Source organism: Colletotrichum aenigma (assembly GCF_013390185.1).
Source record: "Colletotrichum aenigma strain Cg56 chromosome Unknown KSG_Cg56_contig05, whole genome shotgun sequence".
In the NCBI taxonomy this organism is placed as follows: Eukaryota; Fungi; Ascomycota; class Sordariomycetes; order Glomerellales; family Glomerellaceae; genus Colletotrichum; species Colletotrichum aenigma.
Window position 1 is genome coordinate 214,462 of NW_023500911.1, and position 16,673 is coordinate 231,134.

The 16,673-nt window shown below is 51.0% G+C and overlaps 7 protein-coding genes across 7 annotated transcripts; 2 read left to right on the forward strand and 5 right to left on the reverse strand.

Annotated features, from left to right (window-relative positions):
• Nucleotides 1–76: 76 nt before the first annotated feature.
• sidH-2 (Mevalonyl-coenzyme A hydratase sidH) lies at nucleotides 77–1,009 on the reverse strand (the record flags this gene model as incomplete). Its single annotated transcript, XM_037322960.1, has 1 exon — nucleotides 77–1,009. One exon carries the CDS (start codon nucleotides 1,007–1,009, stop codon nucleotides 77–79), a length of 933 nt encoding a protein of 310 aa, XP_037177695.1.
• Nucleotides 1,010–2,004: 995 nt separating this feature from the next.
• On the forward strand, nucleotides 2,005–3,379 carry CGCA056_v007713 (uncharacterized protein; the record flags this gene model as incomplete). Its single annotated transcript, XM_037322961.1, has 2 exons — nucleotides 2,005–2,156; nucleotides 2,209–3,379. The coding sequence occupies 2 exons, from the start codon at nucleotides 2,005–2,007 to the stop codon at nucleotides 3,377–3,379; spliced, it is 1,323 nt and encodes a 440-aa protein (XP_037177696.1).
• A 618-nt stretch (nucleotides 3,380–3,997) lies between these two features.
• Nucleotides 3,998–5,438, reverse strand: CGCA056_v007714 (Vegetative incompatibility protein HET-E-1; the record flags this gene model as incomplete). Its single annotated transcript, XM_037322962.1, has 2 exons — nucleotides 3,998–4,003; nucleotides 4,065–5,438. The coding sequence occupies 2 exons, from the start codon at nucleotides 5,436–5,438 to the stop codon at nucleotides 3,998–4,000; spliced, it is 1,380 nt and encodes a 459-aa protein (XP_037177693.1).
• Nucleotides 5,439–5,796: 358 nt separating this feature from the next.
• On the reverse strand, nucleotides 5,797–7,752 carry fur4-2 (Uracil permease; the record flags this gene model as incomplete). Its single annotated transcript, XM_037322963.1, has 5 exons — nucleotides 5,797–6,987; nucleotides 7,044–7,123; nucleotides 7,179–7,465; nucleotides 7,536–7,558; nucleotides 7,630–7,752. The coding sequence occupies 5 exons, from the start codon at nucleotides 7,750–7,752 to the stop codon at nucleotides 5,797–5,799; spliced, it is 1,704 nt and encodes a 567-aa protein (XP_037177694.1).
• Nucleotides 7,753–11,011: 3,259 nt separating this feature from the next.
• On the reverse strand, nucleotides 11,012–12,193 carry ifgGI (Chanoclavine-I aldehyde reductase ifgG; the record flags this gene model as incomplete). The annotated part of the gene is made up of 1 exon (XM_037322964.1): nucleotides 11,012–12,193. One exon carries the CDS (start codon nucleotides 12,191–12,193, stop codon nucleotides 11,012–11,014), a length of 1,182 nt encoding a protein of 393 aa, XP_037177691.1.
• A 2,360-nt stretch (nucleotides 12,194–14,553) lies between these two features.
• CGCA056_v007717 (uncharacterized protein) lies at nucleotides 14,554–15,225 on the forward strand (the record flags this gene model as incomplete). The annotated part of the gene is made up of 1 exon (XM_037322965.1): nucleotides 14,554–15,225. One exon carries the CDS (start codon nucleotides 14,554–14,556, stop codon nucleotides 15,223–15,225), a length of 672 nt encoding a protein of 223 aa, XP_037177692.1.
• A 184-nt stretch (nucleotides 15,226–15,409) lies between these two features.
• On the reverse strand, nucleotides 15,410–16,632 carry CGCA056_v007718 (uncharacterized protein; the record flags this gene model as incomplete). Its single annotated transcript, XM_037322966.1, has 5 exons — nucleotides 15,410–15,555; nucleotides 15,605–15,672; nucleotides 15,731–16,140; nucleotides 16,191–16,240; nucleotides 16,293–16,632. 5 exons carry the CDS (start codon nucleotides 16,630–16,632, stop codon nucleotides 15,410–15,412), a joined length of 1,014 nt encoding a protein of 337 aa, XP_037177689.1.
• Nucleotides 16,633–16,673: the final 41 nt, after the last annotated feature.

Genomic DNA, 16,673 nt, shown 5'->3' on the forward strand with positions numbered 1-16,673 from the left:
AAAGGGCGAATCGTTTTACATTGAAGGTGCAGACTGATAACTGTGATAATACAAATGGTCATGATCGTCTGCCCACTCACAACTTGCTGTCAACCCACACTGGCTTCCTTTTCTCAACGAAGCTCTTGACTCCCTCCGTCATATTTTCTGCAGCCTCCATCTTCCGGTAGATGGTACGATCGACCAACCCCGTAGCATCCTCCGGTCCCAGTGCCTCCCATCCGCTCTTCAGTCCCTCCCGGGACACAATCACCGAGTCCGGGGAATTATTGGCAATGGCCTCGGCAGCAGCCAACGCCGTGTCCAACAACCTGTCCGGCTCCACGACCTGGTTCACTAGACCCCATGAGAGCATCTGCTCAGGTGTATAGTCCGACCTTCCAATCAATGCCATCTCCGTCGCACGTTGCCTACCCACCGCCTTGATGAGCCTAGGCAGCGCGCCCGCGATAGCCACCACCCCAATCGTGACCTCCGGGAGCCCGAACTTGGCTTTGGTAGAGGCATACACCAGATCCGCGTTGATGATCATCTCCATCCCTCCGCCGAGACACAGCCCGTTGACGGCCGCGATGACGGGCTTCTTGCCGCCCCTGTTGCTCAAGCCGCCGAAGCCAGCTGACGACGGCCACTTTTCACCAGGCTTGGCATCGGGTTGCGAGGACGTGACGACAGGGGCTGGGGAGGCCGTGGCTGTTGCTGCGAGGGCGCCGCCCGAGCCGGTGCTGACGGACGACGGGGTGGGCGACTTGCCGGAGGTGTTGCGGACGTTCCATTCCTTCAGGTCGGCGCCGGCGCAGAAGGCACGGCCGGTACCGGTGAGGACGGCGCATCGGAGGGACGGTTCGGCGTCGTACCACTCGTAGAGCTTGGAGAGGGCGTAGTGCTGCGGCGAGGGGATGGAGTTGAGATGCCGGGGCCGGTTGAGGGTGATCTGGAGAATGTGGGGGCGGGGGAAGGTGATGTCCGTGTCGGGAACGGGAGGAGGAGGAGACTTGAGAGAAGCCATTGTGGTGATGCACGGATGTTGTTGTTGGTGCTGTGGCGGACTTCAAGGAGGAGTACACAGCTTTGGGAGGGCCCTTCAAGTGTCTAAAAGCTGTATTTTCACGACTAAGAGGCCTGGCGGTATCAATTGAGGGTTTTGGAAAGTGGCAATGGTGAAAATTGGTGAGTGCCGGTAAAGATTGTTGAGGGAGGTGAGGTTGGGGGCGGTCCGGGGTAAAGAGATGATGTGTTGCAGGGGCAATTGGCGATTTGCCTCGGCTTGTTAGTGTAATCGGGATCGATTTCCGTGCGGGGCACACCGAGCTCGGTGTGTCTCGGTAAGCCGATCCACGCCGCGGCTTGACATTTGAAGTTTTGAACACTCCCCCTTCGACTATTATTTACTTGATAAACTTGGCTTATCCCTTTCAAGAGCCTTCATTCCAAGAGCTTTTCCCATGGCAAACTCTACCACGGTGCGCAGATCTCTGCTTTCCGAAAGTATTATCAGCGATTAGACCCCTCAAGCGCGCGATAGTAGGTGCTAAGAATAACCTTCAGCCATTATTTGAAGTGACGCGGGAAAGTTAAAGGCGCAGAGCCAGATGGAAAGAGGAAGAGGAAGGAGGGCATGCGTGAGGGCTACAGCCGACATGTAATTGCTTCAGCAATTACGATCCATTTTCTTTTTTTCTTTCTTTTTCAGTGTTTCATGTACAAGTACAACGTTAGCGTTTATAATCCATGCGTGTTTTTTTTTTTTTTTTTTTTTTTTTTTTGCCATTTGCTTCTAAACATTTCGAATGCAGCCACAGCCAGACATCAAATTCATCCCCTAGTTCTCGATACTTGCTTACGGTTCTTGGAAAGTATGAAGCCCCGCTCACCACCATGATCTACCCCGAGTCACCTCGCCAACTATACTTCTGCTAGTCTTATTCATGTATCCTCCCGGCAAGACTTCCTTACATCAACAAGATACTCAATAGCTGAGGGGCGAGTCATACGCAGTCCATAATGGCAACCGGAATCAACACGTTAGCTGCGTACTGTCAGTTCATACTAGAGACGGTAGATAAATCGCTGTTCCGGTATGAAGATGTGGACCCAAGAGAGGCCGACTTCTTTTCCCGCTTCTCTGAGATCGAAGTTGAGGACGAAGACATCAAGTAAGCATATGAACCAATCGCCGGTAACAATTGATCTCTAATTCAACCCTAGAATAGACGATGCGGCCAATCTTCCTACAACAGATGCCGCAGCCCGTCTAGTGGTCGCATGCCGCAAGCGCTTCTTCCCAATGGACGAGGAAATCTCTCACACCTTCGGGTTCAAGTTCTTCGCTAAAGGAGCCGATCGAGCGCGACTCTTTCGTGTCTACTGCCACATCGTCCCCAACGGCATCACAGACGAACAGCTTCGAAAGGCATGCGAGGACGACAACCTACAGGAGCTCCTGATATCGAGCTGCAATAAGACGGGCCTGGCTGACGATGCCGCTTGGCTCAAAGGTCTCCAAGGCTTCGGTACCAATTCGCAATGTCATGTTTTTGGGAATATTTTCTGTGACGTGGCGAGCAAGTGGTGTCCTCCCCAACTCTGCGACACCATCATGCCGGATATTCGTCCTCTCGCGAAGCGCCAAGCCTTTGTGTTTTGGACACAGATGAAGCTTGGCCTGATTCCCAGCGTGGACGAGGACAATTGGATTGACCTTGGATTCTGTACGGCTCCCAACTGGCAGAGCTTGTTGCACATGCGGCGCGCCTACCGGAAGCTTCTCCACGAGACATGTCTCGATGAGTTCTGGAGGGCCATAACGCACTCCACTATCCCATTCTTGTTCGAAAAGCATGGCCTGTCCAACGAAATTGCTGGACTTCGCAACTTCAGAGGTCTAATGAAAGTCGTCGGGCAAAGTTATGAAAGTGTCTGGCAACTTAAGAGGTACGCTCAATGGGAGGGGACTGGACCGGTTTCTGCTGTTGCCGTCGACTACGGGTTCATGAACTGCAAGACGCCGAGACAGCGCCAGCGTCTCCGCCAGCTGTATGCTGATTACTTCGCCAAAGGGAGGGACGAAATGAAGTTGCATCAAGCATGTATTCGCGGCGATTTGGCCTCTTTTCTCCGAGAAGCTTTGGATGGACTTCCGGTACCCGATCAGCTGCTTACCAACGCGTATCCTGTGGAGCCTCTGGATCTGATGGGTATGATCACCGTTGGAAAGACCATCTTTGCGCCGCCGTCAGTCCACAATGAAGCTGAAATTGTTGCTCGCGCAGAAGGCAATGGTGCCAGAGTTGTTCCCATACTGGAAAGCCATACGGATAGTATGCGTGGTATAATGGAGGACATGGTAGCGTCATTACATGATTGCACTTACAGTTAGGATATCGACATTTATGTCTGACCCATGGTTTGACCACTGCAGGGTTGTTTTGAAATAACGATCGATAGTCTTAGGACGGGTTCAACCACATAGTCAAAGAACCAGTTGATGCAACCTCGTGGGTTTCAATACTCATCATCCTCACGTCTGTTATGTTATCATTCATCCAGGTTTATGTTGAGCTTATTAAATCAATCGCGATTGGAGTATATGCAAGCCGCCTTTTACATCTCTATGAAAACATCCGTCGTCCCTTCACATCACCTAAACTGCGCTGCAAAGTGCCCCACGTATCCTGCATACGTGGGCTCATGTTATCTTTACTCGAAAGTACAAGATAAATGACCCGAATGCGTCGACCATCCTCGCCTGCGATGTCTCCATCCAGTGCTATGAGTATCTGTACGGTGCCACTCGGTGAAAGCGCTGAATGGAAGCTGCAATCGGGCATGTTCTCTGTGCTGTTGCTCTGCACCTCGAATTTGCGGAGCCAATCATCAACGTTGTGATCCGCGAACTTGGGATCAAGAACCTCACAGTTCCACTTTAAGTTCCCCTCGCTTTGATTCACTGAGAGAAAGACGAGAAACCTCTCATTTCGATAGTTGATTCTCAGTATCAAGCCTCCAAAAGCATGTGTCAGGGCTGAACGAAAGCCAACTGTGCTATACACTGGCCTCGATACGTGCGATGTGGGTGTCTGCTTATGCTGAGGTACCAAGCAGTCGACTGAGGTAATCATTTGCCTGTTTATATCTGTGGAAAATGATTCATCGAGGATGTTGATGTGAAAGCCATACTCAAACAGATGGCGATACGGCCATGGCATGAGATCCTCTGTATTCCTCGAAATCTTGTATAGAAGGTACATTTCCTTAGTCTCGCATACCATAGATCGGTGTACGGGAAATGGGCGACTAGGGAACGGGCATCTTCGGTAAATGTGGCCTTCTTCCATTAGAGGCAGGCACATCATTCGTTTGTGCTCCGGGTCCGCATCATCTGTGCTAATGACGGACAGCATGGCGCAGAGACAGTTGACTGCAGCTACCACAGGAAGCTTGATGCGCAATCCGACATTAGTGACTTGATATGGCGCGCTCTCAAAGTTTCTGTGCGTGGCCACGAAAGAGCCTGAATTTGAAAAGACTGATGGAGATGGGGCCAGAACGCTCTGCCATTGATCAGGCGTCTTGTCTGCATCCCAAGTCCAGCAGAAAATGGTGTGGTCGTCGGCGGACTTGATGATTTCCTCTTGCAGCCGTAGAAAAGCCCGCGAACCCTCTCCGTACAACAGCGGCATGTTGATGTCGAAGATGCCGAGCAGGCAATAAGCCATGTCTTCAGGTCGCGTTGTTTGTCGATTGGATGCCCAGCTCATACGTGCGGCAATGCTTGCCGACCAGAGTCTTCTAGTGTCGGTGAGGTAACTAACGTCGATGCCGGTGATCTTTGAGATTTTGAACATTAGTTCAGATTTGGTGCCGATCTCTGTCCATTCCTTGGTGAAGAAAAAGACTTTCCGGGGAGCTAACAACTCCTGTAAAGTCCACCCTCGTGTAAACCATCGACTTGAGCCAAAGCTTGAGTATTGGTTGGTGTGAATCTTATGAATGAGATCATCCTCCCACTCAACATCAGCCATGTATACAATACAGACGGTAGCCCGTTCGTACCACGCAAACATAGAGTTGATCGCCTCGGAAAGCTCAGCGCTGCTCGATTTGTCGATACAGATAGTGTCTACCCAGAGGTAACGCAGCTTGTCATCCCGTGTTTTTGAGCAAGCATTGATGATCTTCAGGTACCCATCCTTCTCCAGATACTCAGGTGAGGGGTTGCCGAAATTTGTGATCCATTCTTGGAAGCTGGTCTCGTCGCGGCCCCATGTATGAGATAGAATGGCGTATCTTGGAACTTGATCTCCTGCATTGAATGTTTCAATCTCAAGAGTATGCACATTAATCAACTTCATCACTTCTGGACGCTCAGCTGGCGGTGAGTTGAAGTTGGTTAGCTGCTGATGGCCCCACAGATGCAGACCAGTGTTGCTCCTCATTCGTGGGCTGAAGTTACTACGACAGTGTGTAAAGCCCTGGACACGGTGGTTACTGAGGCGTTCACTAGTAATTGACCACCTGGCTTAGCTGAGTGTCTGGCTACCTCATAATCCGATGCCATGTGTATGTAGTCCGCAAGAGCCTACAATGCGTTATGAGGTTGGTCTTTCTTGGTAATCATCACTCAAAACACAGTTTGGCATTGAGAAGCGGTATATCGGCCTTGATGCTTCGATTCAACTGCAAAAGCTCTTCTAATTCCTAAGACAACAGTCACACCTTTTCGCTCGCAATAGTGGTATCATCCAACAAAATCCAAATCGTCAACTCCTCAGACATATGACCCCTCCATCAACTTCAAAGCTTCGGGCTATGCAGGCCCTTCGAAGTACCAGTTACAGCCTCCTCATCAAAGTCTTGGCTGTTGCTGTCGTACGCTACTCGGATGTCGTCAATCTCCTCGCCAACCTCCATCCACCTGTCGCTGGTCGCGGGAACCGGGAAAATCTTACACAGACCCCAGTACATGCCACTTGAAACGATGAAGCCAGCGAAGAAGTTGATGTTGTAGATGTATTTGGCACCAACAGGAACATCGCGCCCAATCTCTCCAGCAAAACCAACAACGTTGATGAGAATTCCACCAATGTAGGCGGCATAAGCGCGCCAGTTGATGCCCCAGGTGTAGAAGTAAGGCCCAGCCTTGCGAGCATCGTAGAGCTCCTTGATCTCGAGGTAGCCCTTTCGAACGAAGTAGTAATCGGAGCACATGACGCCGGCAATGGAGCTGAGGAAAACGCTGTATGCCGAGAGGTAGGTTGTAAACTTGTTCGAGTCGGTGAGTAGGGTGTAAGGGCACATGGCCAGACCGACAGCAGCACAGATGTATCCACCGCGGCGGATGCTGAGGTAGCGGGGCAAAAGGGCCGTCATATCGGTTCCTGCAGAGACCGAGTTCGCCGCAATGTTCGTACCGAGTTGAGCCAAAGCGAAGGAACTCGCGATGACGAAAACACCGAATCTTTGGCCGGAACCACCGTCGTCGATGAATCTTTCAAGGAGAGATAGCGGGTTCCAGATGGGTTCGTCCAAGTTGTAGATGACCGTCGATGAGGACGAGACGATGATGCCGATGAAGGAAGTGAAGGCAAATCCAGTAGGAATCGTGACAAGCTGAGACCACAAAGCGTCGCGGGGTTTCCTAGCGAAACGGGAGAAATCGGGATCGTTAACAATGAGCGTCGCGAAGTTGGCGATGGAGGACATGACGCCCTTGACAAACTCCCAGGCAAGGTCACTGCCTTGGAGTTTTGCAGGCTGGCGGATGATGGGGCCAACACCACCGGCGCGCACAACGGCCCAGATCAAGAACGCAATGCCGGCACAGGGAGCCACGTAAGACTTGACGGTGAAAAGATGGCGAATCTTGTGGACAGGGAACCAAATGGCTGGCAAAGAACAGAACCAGAAAATGAAGAAGGAGACGTATTCCGCGGTCGAAGTACCGGAGTCTGCTGGGAAGCCTCCAGGGTTAATCGTTTCGCGATCCTAGAGACAATTAGCTGGCCTGCTGCGAAGACGTCTCTGTTTTGACTCCCACTCACCCAAGATTTCCAAATCGAACGGATCATAAGGTAAACACAGTTGCCTCCGATGTAAGCTTGAACACCGTACCAGATGCAGGCTAGCAGCAGGGTGGTTAGCAAGAAGGCCCCGCGCTCATGATTCGACCAACTCACCCATCGCAGCTCTGTTGAAAACTGGCCACAAACTGCCCCAGATGCCGAAAGATGATCTGTTGACAACGGGGAAACCGATGTGGTAGACAGCACCGATGCGACCAGTCAAGCAAATGAAGGCACCAGCAATCGCATATCCCAGCCAAACGCATAGCCAGGACTGCCACCATGAAAGACCACCTACAACCATGGAAGACGAAATCATCCATGTGTTGACGTTGAAGGAGTCAGCGACCCAGAATGCCACAAAGTTCCACGGACCCCATTGCCGTCTTTCGGGTTCGACACTGTCCACCTGTCAGCAAGATGTCCAGGGTGTTGATATAAGCGGTTTTGCCGCTGTCGCCGACTACTCACGGTTTGAGATCGTGGTTCGTCAGCTAAATGGACGCATCCGTTAGTCTCAGTTCGGCACGCGAAGCGGTTTCTCGAGGTGGTAGGTATGCCATACCATCAGCTGCGCCTTGGTCAAGCCAGGCTCCGACTCAACGGCCAGCTTATCAGCCCAATATCTGAACTTGGAGCCATGGACCTTTTCAGGCCGCGCGCTCGTGGTCGCAGTATCGATATCCATCGTGTCGATCTCGGGAGCTTGACGGGCGCGTAGACGTCGAAAGAATTCGAAAATGCGTACGGTTCTCTCAAAGATTCAAGAATGACCACAAGGGCCGGAAGACAGCCTTTCAAAGACCGGGATGCGGTTCGTCACACGTTGCGATGACGCTATGCACGTCAAGGTGGTAGGCGAAAAGTCGGGTCTCAGGGTCTCAAAGGCTGTGATCTGCAACGTGCTGCACCCTAAAAGTGGCGATTCCAAGGCAGAGGGTTGAAGAAAAGGCCCAGGCTGGATCTCATCTGTATATGGGAAACAGAACACGCGAGGATGTCGCCTGATATTTATTTTGTGTCCGCAGGCCCGGTGTCGCTGTTGGACTGGGGAGTTTGATAACGGTCTTGGCCCAGAACGCAGACGAGTCTGTCGTAACTTTGGCCAGGGCCATCGACTGATGGCCCCGGAAATCGCAGCGACGCCCCCCACATGGACAAGCTCTTTTTCGCTCGGATTGCATTCCTGTCCCGCTGGGGAGACGACCATTGGGGAAAAGTCATGACATGGGATACCAACAGACGCAGGCAAGACAAGCTACGGACCGCATTCGGGCAAGGGTGCTGCCGGTCACGCCGTGATTGCAGCAAATTGGAGAGCGCCGAGCTCGACAACGACGTCAAATCTGATCGAGTAAGAGCCCAGAGGCCTGTACCAGAAACCCGAAAATCATGTCTTCTTGGAAGGATTGGACAGCTGCCATTGGCCAGCCCGAGGAGAGGTCTTATCAGGGGCGTTGGAGACTGGGGGAGGTGGCGCTCGTAGCACAGCGACGAAGAACGGTTCCCGCTCAGCACAGATGCACCATGATGCCTGCTCGGCATGGGACGGTGCGGCTATGTATGATAAGTTAGCCTGTCTGGCAGGGGTAGCTTATCGTTGGCTCCAAAACCCCGCATGCTGGCAAAAATCATTACTCGATCTCATCGAGTCAACCAACTGACGGGAGTGACAAACGGCTAGATTTGGGTCGCCTCGTGCATCTCGGGACTTGCTGGAACAGAAATCAGCTAACGATGCGGAAGATTTTTTCACGAACTTGGGGCCGCGCATCGGTTCTCGGCCCTATTGTCGCTGCCTTTGTTCACCCTCGCCAGCACATGAAGTTCTCTTCGCTGGTGACTGGAGACAGAGGAGCAGTAGGTTACAGGAGCACAGTCAGCGTGTCGTCAGTCTGGAGAAGGGACCCTCAATGAAGCTGGGTATTTGACGTCAAAAAAGTATTGCGTGCTCTCGTAAGGATATTGAAGTTCCATCTGTCAAATCTGCACGATGTATCTTGCCGCAAGCACCAGTCGTTCGGATACGATTGACAACCAATTTCCAACTATCAATCAAGCACTTCTCGGAACCTTCTGCCGCCCAAACTCTGGCGCTGCAGCCACACCGGTACTTCTTCGTCTTGTCTCGTGTCCTCTGATAAGATGATCTGTTGGTAGATGCCACACCAAGATAAGGGGTTGCCCAAAGGGAGACCCCTGGGTCCCACTACCTTCGCGTGGCTGGGGATCTCCCCCGTCGGATCGACACCATCAGTACGTTCCACTTATCTCCAGGCATCCCCAATTTCTTCCCATACCCAGGCACTCGACCACTTGAACCCCCATTCCAAGGGAGCATCAGCCGATCAATCATGGTGCCGCGCGCCCACGGGAGCCGGGCAAGGTTACCTGATTTCCGGCCTTTTGGGTGGTCGTCCCCCGACGATGCTGCTAGCTAGCACGCGTGATAAGCCGTGGCCGCCGGCGCATGTTCAGCCTCTGCGGCTAAAGGACAACCACACCAACTTCCACCAGCCGCGTGTCTTTGACAATAATTTCTTCACCATCGGCAGATTGTGGCTTAAGGAGCACGAGAGTACAGAGAGTACAGAGTGTCGGTCTCCAACAATGTGTATCGAACGTGTACGGCAGTACATGTGGAAAGCACCTATGTAGAGCGTTAAGCACACAACATGGTTCACCCTGATAAGAGACATGCGGGTGCGCGCCGCCGGCCGTACCAGCAAGGTTCGAGGCCGGAAATGTCAAAATTCGCCTACGCCACATTGCCTCACTGTGGCTGTTGATAACGTTCTGGTCGAGTTCTAGACTAATCGGCACCTCGTCCAGCGGCATAATTTAGGAAAGCGTCCATCGGGTTTATTTTGTCCCTCGTTGCTTATGCTTCCTTCTTGCGCTACAGTATTACATGCCACCATTGCCATGGCTCTGCTGATGCTGCGATTTGCAAGCTAAGAGACATATCCAGACCAGTTGTTAGATGCTCCTATCTGTCAGGCTGCTCTTTGGAATGCCCTAGATGAGTTCGAAGAGACTCGCAAGATCGTTCCTCAATTATCGAGTTTCTACTATTCTGTGGTTGAACATTGCAATCCCTGAAAGATATTATTAATATAGCAAATGTCACTGCGAAGGCCCTATGTTGGTACTTGGGCTAGTATGCTTTATTCTCTACTGAAACTACTTTCCACACATGCATATGGATCTTAATATCGGGGCGGGTGGTATGACAGGATAACGGTGACGATGACTTTTAAAGACAAGATAAGGAGCAGTGATAATAATGACAACGACGACGATAATGATGAAGACGGAGACAATGAAGACGGAGACAATGAAGACGGAGACAATGAAGACGGAGACGATGAAGACGAAGATAATAACGACGAAAACAATGACAATGACAGTCGCTACCATTCAGGCAAGAGCTTCAAGTAGCAGTCCGCCCAGTTAGCTGGAAGTATTCGCCCGAATAGCAAAACCCATGTAGGGAAGTACTATTGAGCATCGAGATCAAGTCTATGATCTTCGTCGTGGCTGTGGTGTTCCCGTGTTCTACAAGGTTGAATCTTGGCCCTGAAAGATCTATTTAATTGCAATTTCATTTAATCTAATTGTAACACCGTGTGTAGTTACGTAGCAAGCACAGCGAGTATCTGCAATAGCCAAAACTTAATGTACGGCAAGCACCTTGAATCAGATAGTTGCCGTTGGAAATGATTTTGTGGAACTCGGTGTTAAAGTACTGACCAAGCAGGAAGTAAATAGTCAGACTGTCGTCATTCCGAACAAAACTCATGAGGCATGTCATTGATACATAGTCTTCTTCTATTTTCTAGTATTGATAAGTCGTAAGTCTTCATTCCCGCTTGTCTAATATAACACCAAATATTTGTGAGTTTCAATTTCACCCGTCCCCAATGAACGCTTTCTCAATGCAATGTCTATTTGTAGTTCGATTCGAGGTTCTTAATGGCCCATTCCCTCCGAGCGTCAATCCACTCCGGCGAGAATGGGTAATCGTTGTATCCAATTTCTGAGCCCTTGATGTAGAATGACTGTCGGTGATAGTTGTTGAGAGAAATACCATGCTGCGCGCGGTAGACGAAGTCAGGGTTGGCCAAAAAGCTTCTACCAAAAGCAACGATGACGTCCCATTTCGCGTAGTGTGTCTCCAGGGCCTTCGCCGCTGTCTCAGGTGTGTAGCCTCCAGCGACAATCACGGGAGATAAGTTATCCCAAATATCCAGAATGAAGTCGAGGGTCTGTTGCTCAATGGAAGGATCCTGGCTGGGCACCAGCAGTTTTGCCGGGTCGCCACGAGCCTCGACCAGAGACAAGTAGGCAAAGGGGACGTTCATCTTCTTCAGCTCGCCGACGAGGTATCCGTATTGTTCGTGGACATTCGATGACTCCGCGCCCTGGAAGGAGGCGTAGGGGGAGAGACGAATGCCCACCTTCTCTGCGCCAATCGCCTCAACGACAGCCTTCGTCACCTCGAGGGTGAGGCGAGATCTATTCTCAATAGATCCACCCCACTTGTCGGTACGCTTGTTGACCGAATCCGAAAGGAACTGATCCAACAAGTAGCCGTGAGCCGAGTGAATCTCGATTCCGTCACCTCCAGCCGCAATCACTCTCTTGGCAGTTGCGACAAAGTCCTGGATGAATTCCAAAATCTCTTCTTCCGTCATCGCCTCAGGAACAGCAGCACCGGGCTCCATGGGGACTGTGCTGGATGACCTGTACTTGAAACCGCGTGCCTTCTGGTATTCGGGGTCTGCTGCTCGACCTTGGCCCCAAATTTGTTGGAACCACACTGACTTTTGCTCATGAACCGCGGCAATGACTTTTCTCCAGGCCTCGACCTGCTCATCCGTCACGAAAGCCGGGCCTGCTGGGACTCCGGTATCCTGCATCGACACACCAGTAGCCTCGGAGATGATCAAAGTTCCCGGAGTTGAGGCACGCTCGCCGTAGTATCTAGGGACGAATGGCATCGCTACATGGTCCTTATCGTTGCGGTAGCGAGTCAGAGGAGCCATGGCTATGCGGTGGTTGAGCTGTGAGTTTCCCAGCTTGAGAGGCTGGAACAGCTTGCTCTCCGAAATGTTGGCGGTAGACATCGTGATGGCGTCGGTGATAGTGCTTGAACCAAGTGGGTGGGTCCGAAGTCAAGTTAATTGCCCGAAATGTTCTGCGTGGATTGCAATTACGCCAATGACCGATGGAGAGTGAATCGCTCTGGTAAATGTAAGTTGCATACTCGGGAGTGCGCTCAAGCAGTCAACTGAAAGAAGATGCGAGGCACTTATATATAGAGCCAATTCATCTGCGAGGTATTTGCAACATGCATCAAGCTAGTCGGCATTCGGGGTACGCGGGAAAGGCGTGGAACTCGATTACAAAAAGACAATGACGCAGAATGGCATTTTCGCCTTGGTAAGCAATCAGTCCACTAGGCGATTCGGCGATTAGCTACCCTTTCTGTGCAGTCACGACTCATAACCCCGGGGGTTAGACAGCGGAACAAAGCGGAACGGTGCGGAATAGTGGGCAGAGCAGGTTTTGAACGCAAGATGACCCTTCGGCGTAAGAGCGCAGCATTTGGGAAGAAATGATGTATCGTTGCTTGGCATTAGTCGCAGCGAAGGTTGAAAAAAGATTGGCTGCAATTTGCAGTCGAAAATAGTATTATTTCTATCGTAATCGCTCTGAAGACGTAGCTTGAAGCCCGGGGAGTATCGGGAGGAGCATTCTTGTTTTCGCAAACACGATGGACTCTCAAGGCCCCGCACACCTGGAACGGGGTGCCGCTTTAGCGTTCCGGCTTTCGCTCGGGGTCGGCGGAGTCGGGTCCGACCATGTGGATCGAGCCACCGGAAGGAGAATTGGTCAAGGACGAATGCGTCTGACTGTTGCCAAGTGACTTCCATCTACCTTACTTCAATACCAGAGAAAATTGTGTGAGTTTTCAATGTTTCAACTTGGTTCACTACAAGCTTTAGTTTTAGGCTGCTGCCTTCTGCCCCCAGACACCATCAAATGGAGCGTTTGCTCAGGCAGCATACCGGACACACCTTTGAATGAAAGCATGAGTCTTAGCCGTTGTTGGTGTCAATTGGCGTCTTATTTGAGCCATTTACGGGCCTCAGGGAGCATGGTAGGGCGTGCTGCCAAGGGGGATCTGGCTTTGCCGTGCAAGTTTGCCATCTAGGGCGTGCATTAAGGCGAAGTCTGAAGAGGACTCGGTTAGGTGCCGGGGTATTGTGTTTTTTTTTCCCCTCTCAAATCATGAGCTTGACCCTGATAGCAGGCCAGACGTCATGCATCAAAGCCCTTGGACATCACAATGTTGGCATCCAGTCGAGTTGCAGTTACAAGGGATGCTACAAGGAGAACGTACGTCTGGATCTCCATGAGCTCGGCTCTGCCAGATGGGAGGTGATCATCAAGTAGTTGTGGATCGTGTTTTTGATATCGCAGGTTCTGGACTCGTGAGGACAATTACTAATGTAGTATGGCAGTATAGGAGTGTCTGATATACAATCACCTTGCAAACCAGGCAAGGGTAAACAAGCAACCCCGGTCCCCTAGAAAGGGATTTCTTTTATGGCTGCCGGGGGACGCTTTCGAAGCCGCAATGAACAACGATGTTCAAGATTGAATTGGGCAGTTTCCCTATGCCTTCGCAAGGTTGGTCTTCGAGGCTTCCTACGCCCTTGATGGCACACCTGGGCTTGACATAGTGCTGGATTTTGTTAAGATCGAAAAGAGCTCGCGGAATTATAATTGGCTCTTTGTATTTCAAGGGTATTAGGCAACTCGAATTAGACTTTGCGGCTCTCCTGGTTCTTGGCGACCTTTCTAGCCCATCCACATAGACTTCGAGTAATTTTTGGAACAGCTGAACGCCCGGCAGCTTTAATGCCTGACATGCACACGAGTTTGTGAGATTTCGTCTTCGAAAACTTCCTCTAACATGGTCTTGATCAGTGATCAGAATATTGGTAATAACAATGGGTTCCATCACATTGCATATTGCTTATCTTCGACAATGTCTGAAATCTGTTCCTTGTTAGTAGCAACTTTCCGGTTTCGACTGATGCCAACAACCAAAACGGTAGGTCAAGCGGGCCTATCGCCCAGTCAAAGGCAAAGAGGTTAACTACACTTCAACCTGGTTAGCATTGCCATCGCCCATAGATTCGCTCATAAACTCTTTTTCTTTGGTATAGTCTTGTTTGTACCTTCGTATCTCCGAAGCCTCACAACAGGATATATTAGACTGAAAATCTTCCGCGTTCCCAGACTTTTCTTTCGTTCTTGTCTCATCTGACTTAGCAACACAACATTGTCGGCAAGCCACTCAGCAAAAACAATTCAGACAAACCAGCTCTTCATTCGAAAAGCTCTACTATAATTAAAATCTGCCCACCCTCACCAGACACTACTCTCATCAAGCAAACAACAACCAGCAACCAAAATGCGCACACAAGCTTTCGTTCTTCTGGCTGTCGCCGCCGTTGCTCTTGCCGGTGACCCACCATCCGGTTACCTGCCTCCCTCTAAAGACCCAAAAAGATGCCTCGAAAGACTCGACGAATTTCCCAATCGCTCCGGAACACGTCTCGATATCCTGGACGGCCGTTGTGTCAAGGCTCGCACGTACAAGGGCAAATACGGCCCTTACAATGGCGACCACTTTTTTGAGGCGTGCTGCAAGAACAAAAAGGGAGAGTTCACGGAGCCAACTTGGGTCAACCTTGACCAGTGTATCAGCTATGACACATTTTTCAAGGAGGTTGAAGCCGGAAAAAACGGTGGAAGCACAGTCAAGGATAAGTGCTCCAAATGTGTGGTTGGGGATGATGGGAGGGGCATGACGTCGTTGACGCCTTTCCTGAAGTGTCACTGCAAGGGCGACGACGGAAAGGACGCAGAGTCCAAAATAATTCTTGGCACGGCGACCTTCGGTGAAGACAGTTTCTGGGTCGATGACGAAGGCAAGCTCCAATGTGGAGGTGGAAAGGAGTCAAATGACAACGGCTGGGACTTGGACAACGACTGGGACTTGGACAACGACTGGGACTGGGACAACGACTGGGACTGGGACTCCTGGGAGAAGAATGATGATGATGACAAGTGGGCTGTCTGAGTAACACACTGTACCTTACTTAATTGCAACTGCGTGTTCAGTGCCGAGGATATAATTCCAGAAATGGCTGTATTATGTCTTAGCAGTACCACCAGTGAGTATCTCATACAACCAATTCCGAAATAGAAGCTTGCCACATGTGCCTTGGTCGATGTTCCATCACAGGATCTTACACTAGCTGCATCTACTGAAGAGTGACCTGTCCATTGGTAGAGTCTTCCATGAAGATACCACCAAAAATAATTGCTTCCTTGATACCGGTCGGCTGAGCAGCCGTTCCAACAGGGTTCTTCTGCAGAGAAAAGTGGTACTCTCCGAGGCCGGCCATGTCTATTGAAGTCAGCTTGGTGCCAATCCTTTATAACAAAAAGCTACTAACCATTCTGAACAGGCTCCGTAACCTGCTTAAGGGGGTCGGTGCCGGTGCTGTGGAAGACTTGCATGGTGCTAGTACAAATGAGTTAGCCCTCGCGCCCATACCGCAGTTAACTCAAATGAAACATACTTGGCAGTGAAATCCATCTTAATAGCAAAGTTCTCAAACTTTCCCTCGCCGAAAGGTGTAGAGAAGATCTTCTGAGGCTTGGCAGTGGCCTTGGAGTTGCCGAAGATGGCGATATCATTACCGTTCTCAGCTCCGGTGCGGACATCAAACTGGTGGAAGCTAAAGTCCTTGGACTCCAAGTTCATTACTTGATAGTCGTGAGTCACGTTGAGAGGCTTGGTCGCATCGCGCTGGATAGAGAAATGCATAGTGCGGACACCGGTAACAGCCACATCGTTCAACTGCGAACGGATACTGGGCAGGAGATCGGCGCGGCGGATGTTGGACTGTGCCTCGCCGCCCTTCGGGATGAAGACGGACTTGTCGTCGATGTTAATGGCAAAGGCCTTGGTGTTGGTTGACTTGTCAAACTAGAAAGTGTGAGCAGGATTCCCGGGCGACTCCAGATCCGAGGACTTACCAAAGACGGTTCTACTTGAGGGAAAGTGATGACGTCGCTGAAAACGAGGCCTATTGCACGTATGAGCTCCCAGCTCTGAACTTGCGTTTGCTTCTCACTTACCATCTCCTTTGACGACGGCACTCTTGAAAACGCTCTCCAATACGTTGAAGTTCTCAGGCGTGGCATCTTGCTTGATACGACCATCAGGCAAGACGAGCGCTGTAGTGTTGCCCGCCTTCGCGGCGCCGCCAGTAGCACCGCCAGCGTTGACCGTGCTGTTGTTGGCACCGCCGGCCTGGTTGCCGCCTTTGTTGCCACCTTTGGCCCCAGACTGCTTGCTAGTGTTTCCATTTCCACCGTTACCTCTGACCGACAAGCCAGAGCCAAATTCGGCGGGAACTGGTCCAGCAGCAACAGATGAGGCCAACAGGCCAACGATGGTAATGAAAGTGGGCTTCATTTTGTTTCTTTATGGGTCTCGGGAAACTCTAGAGAATGTAG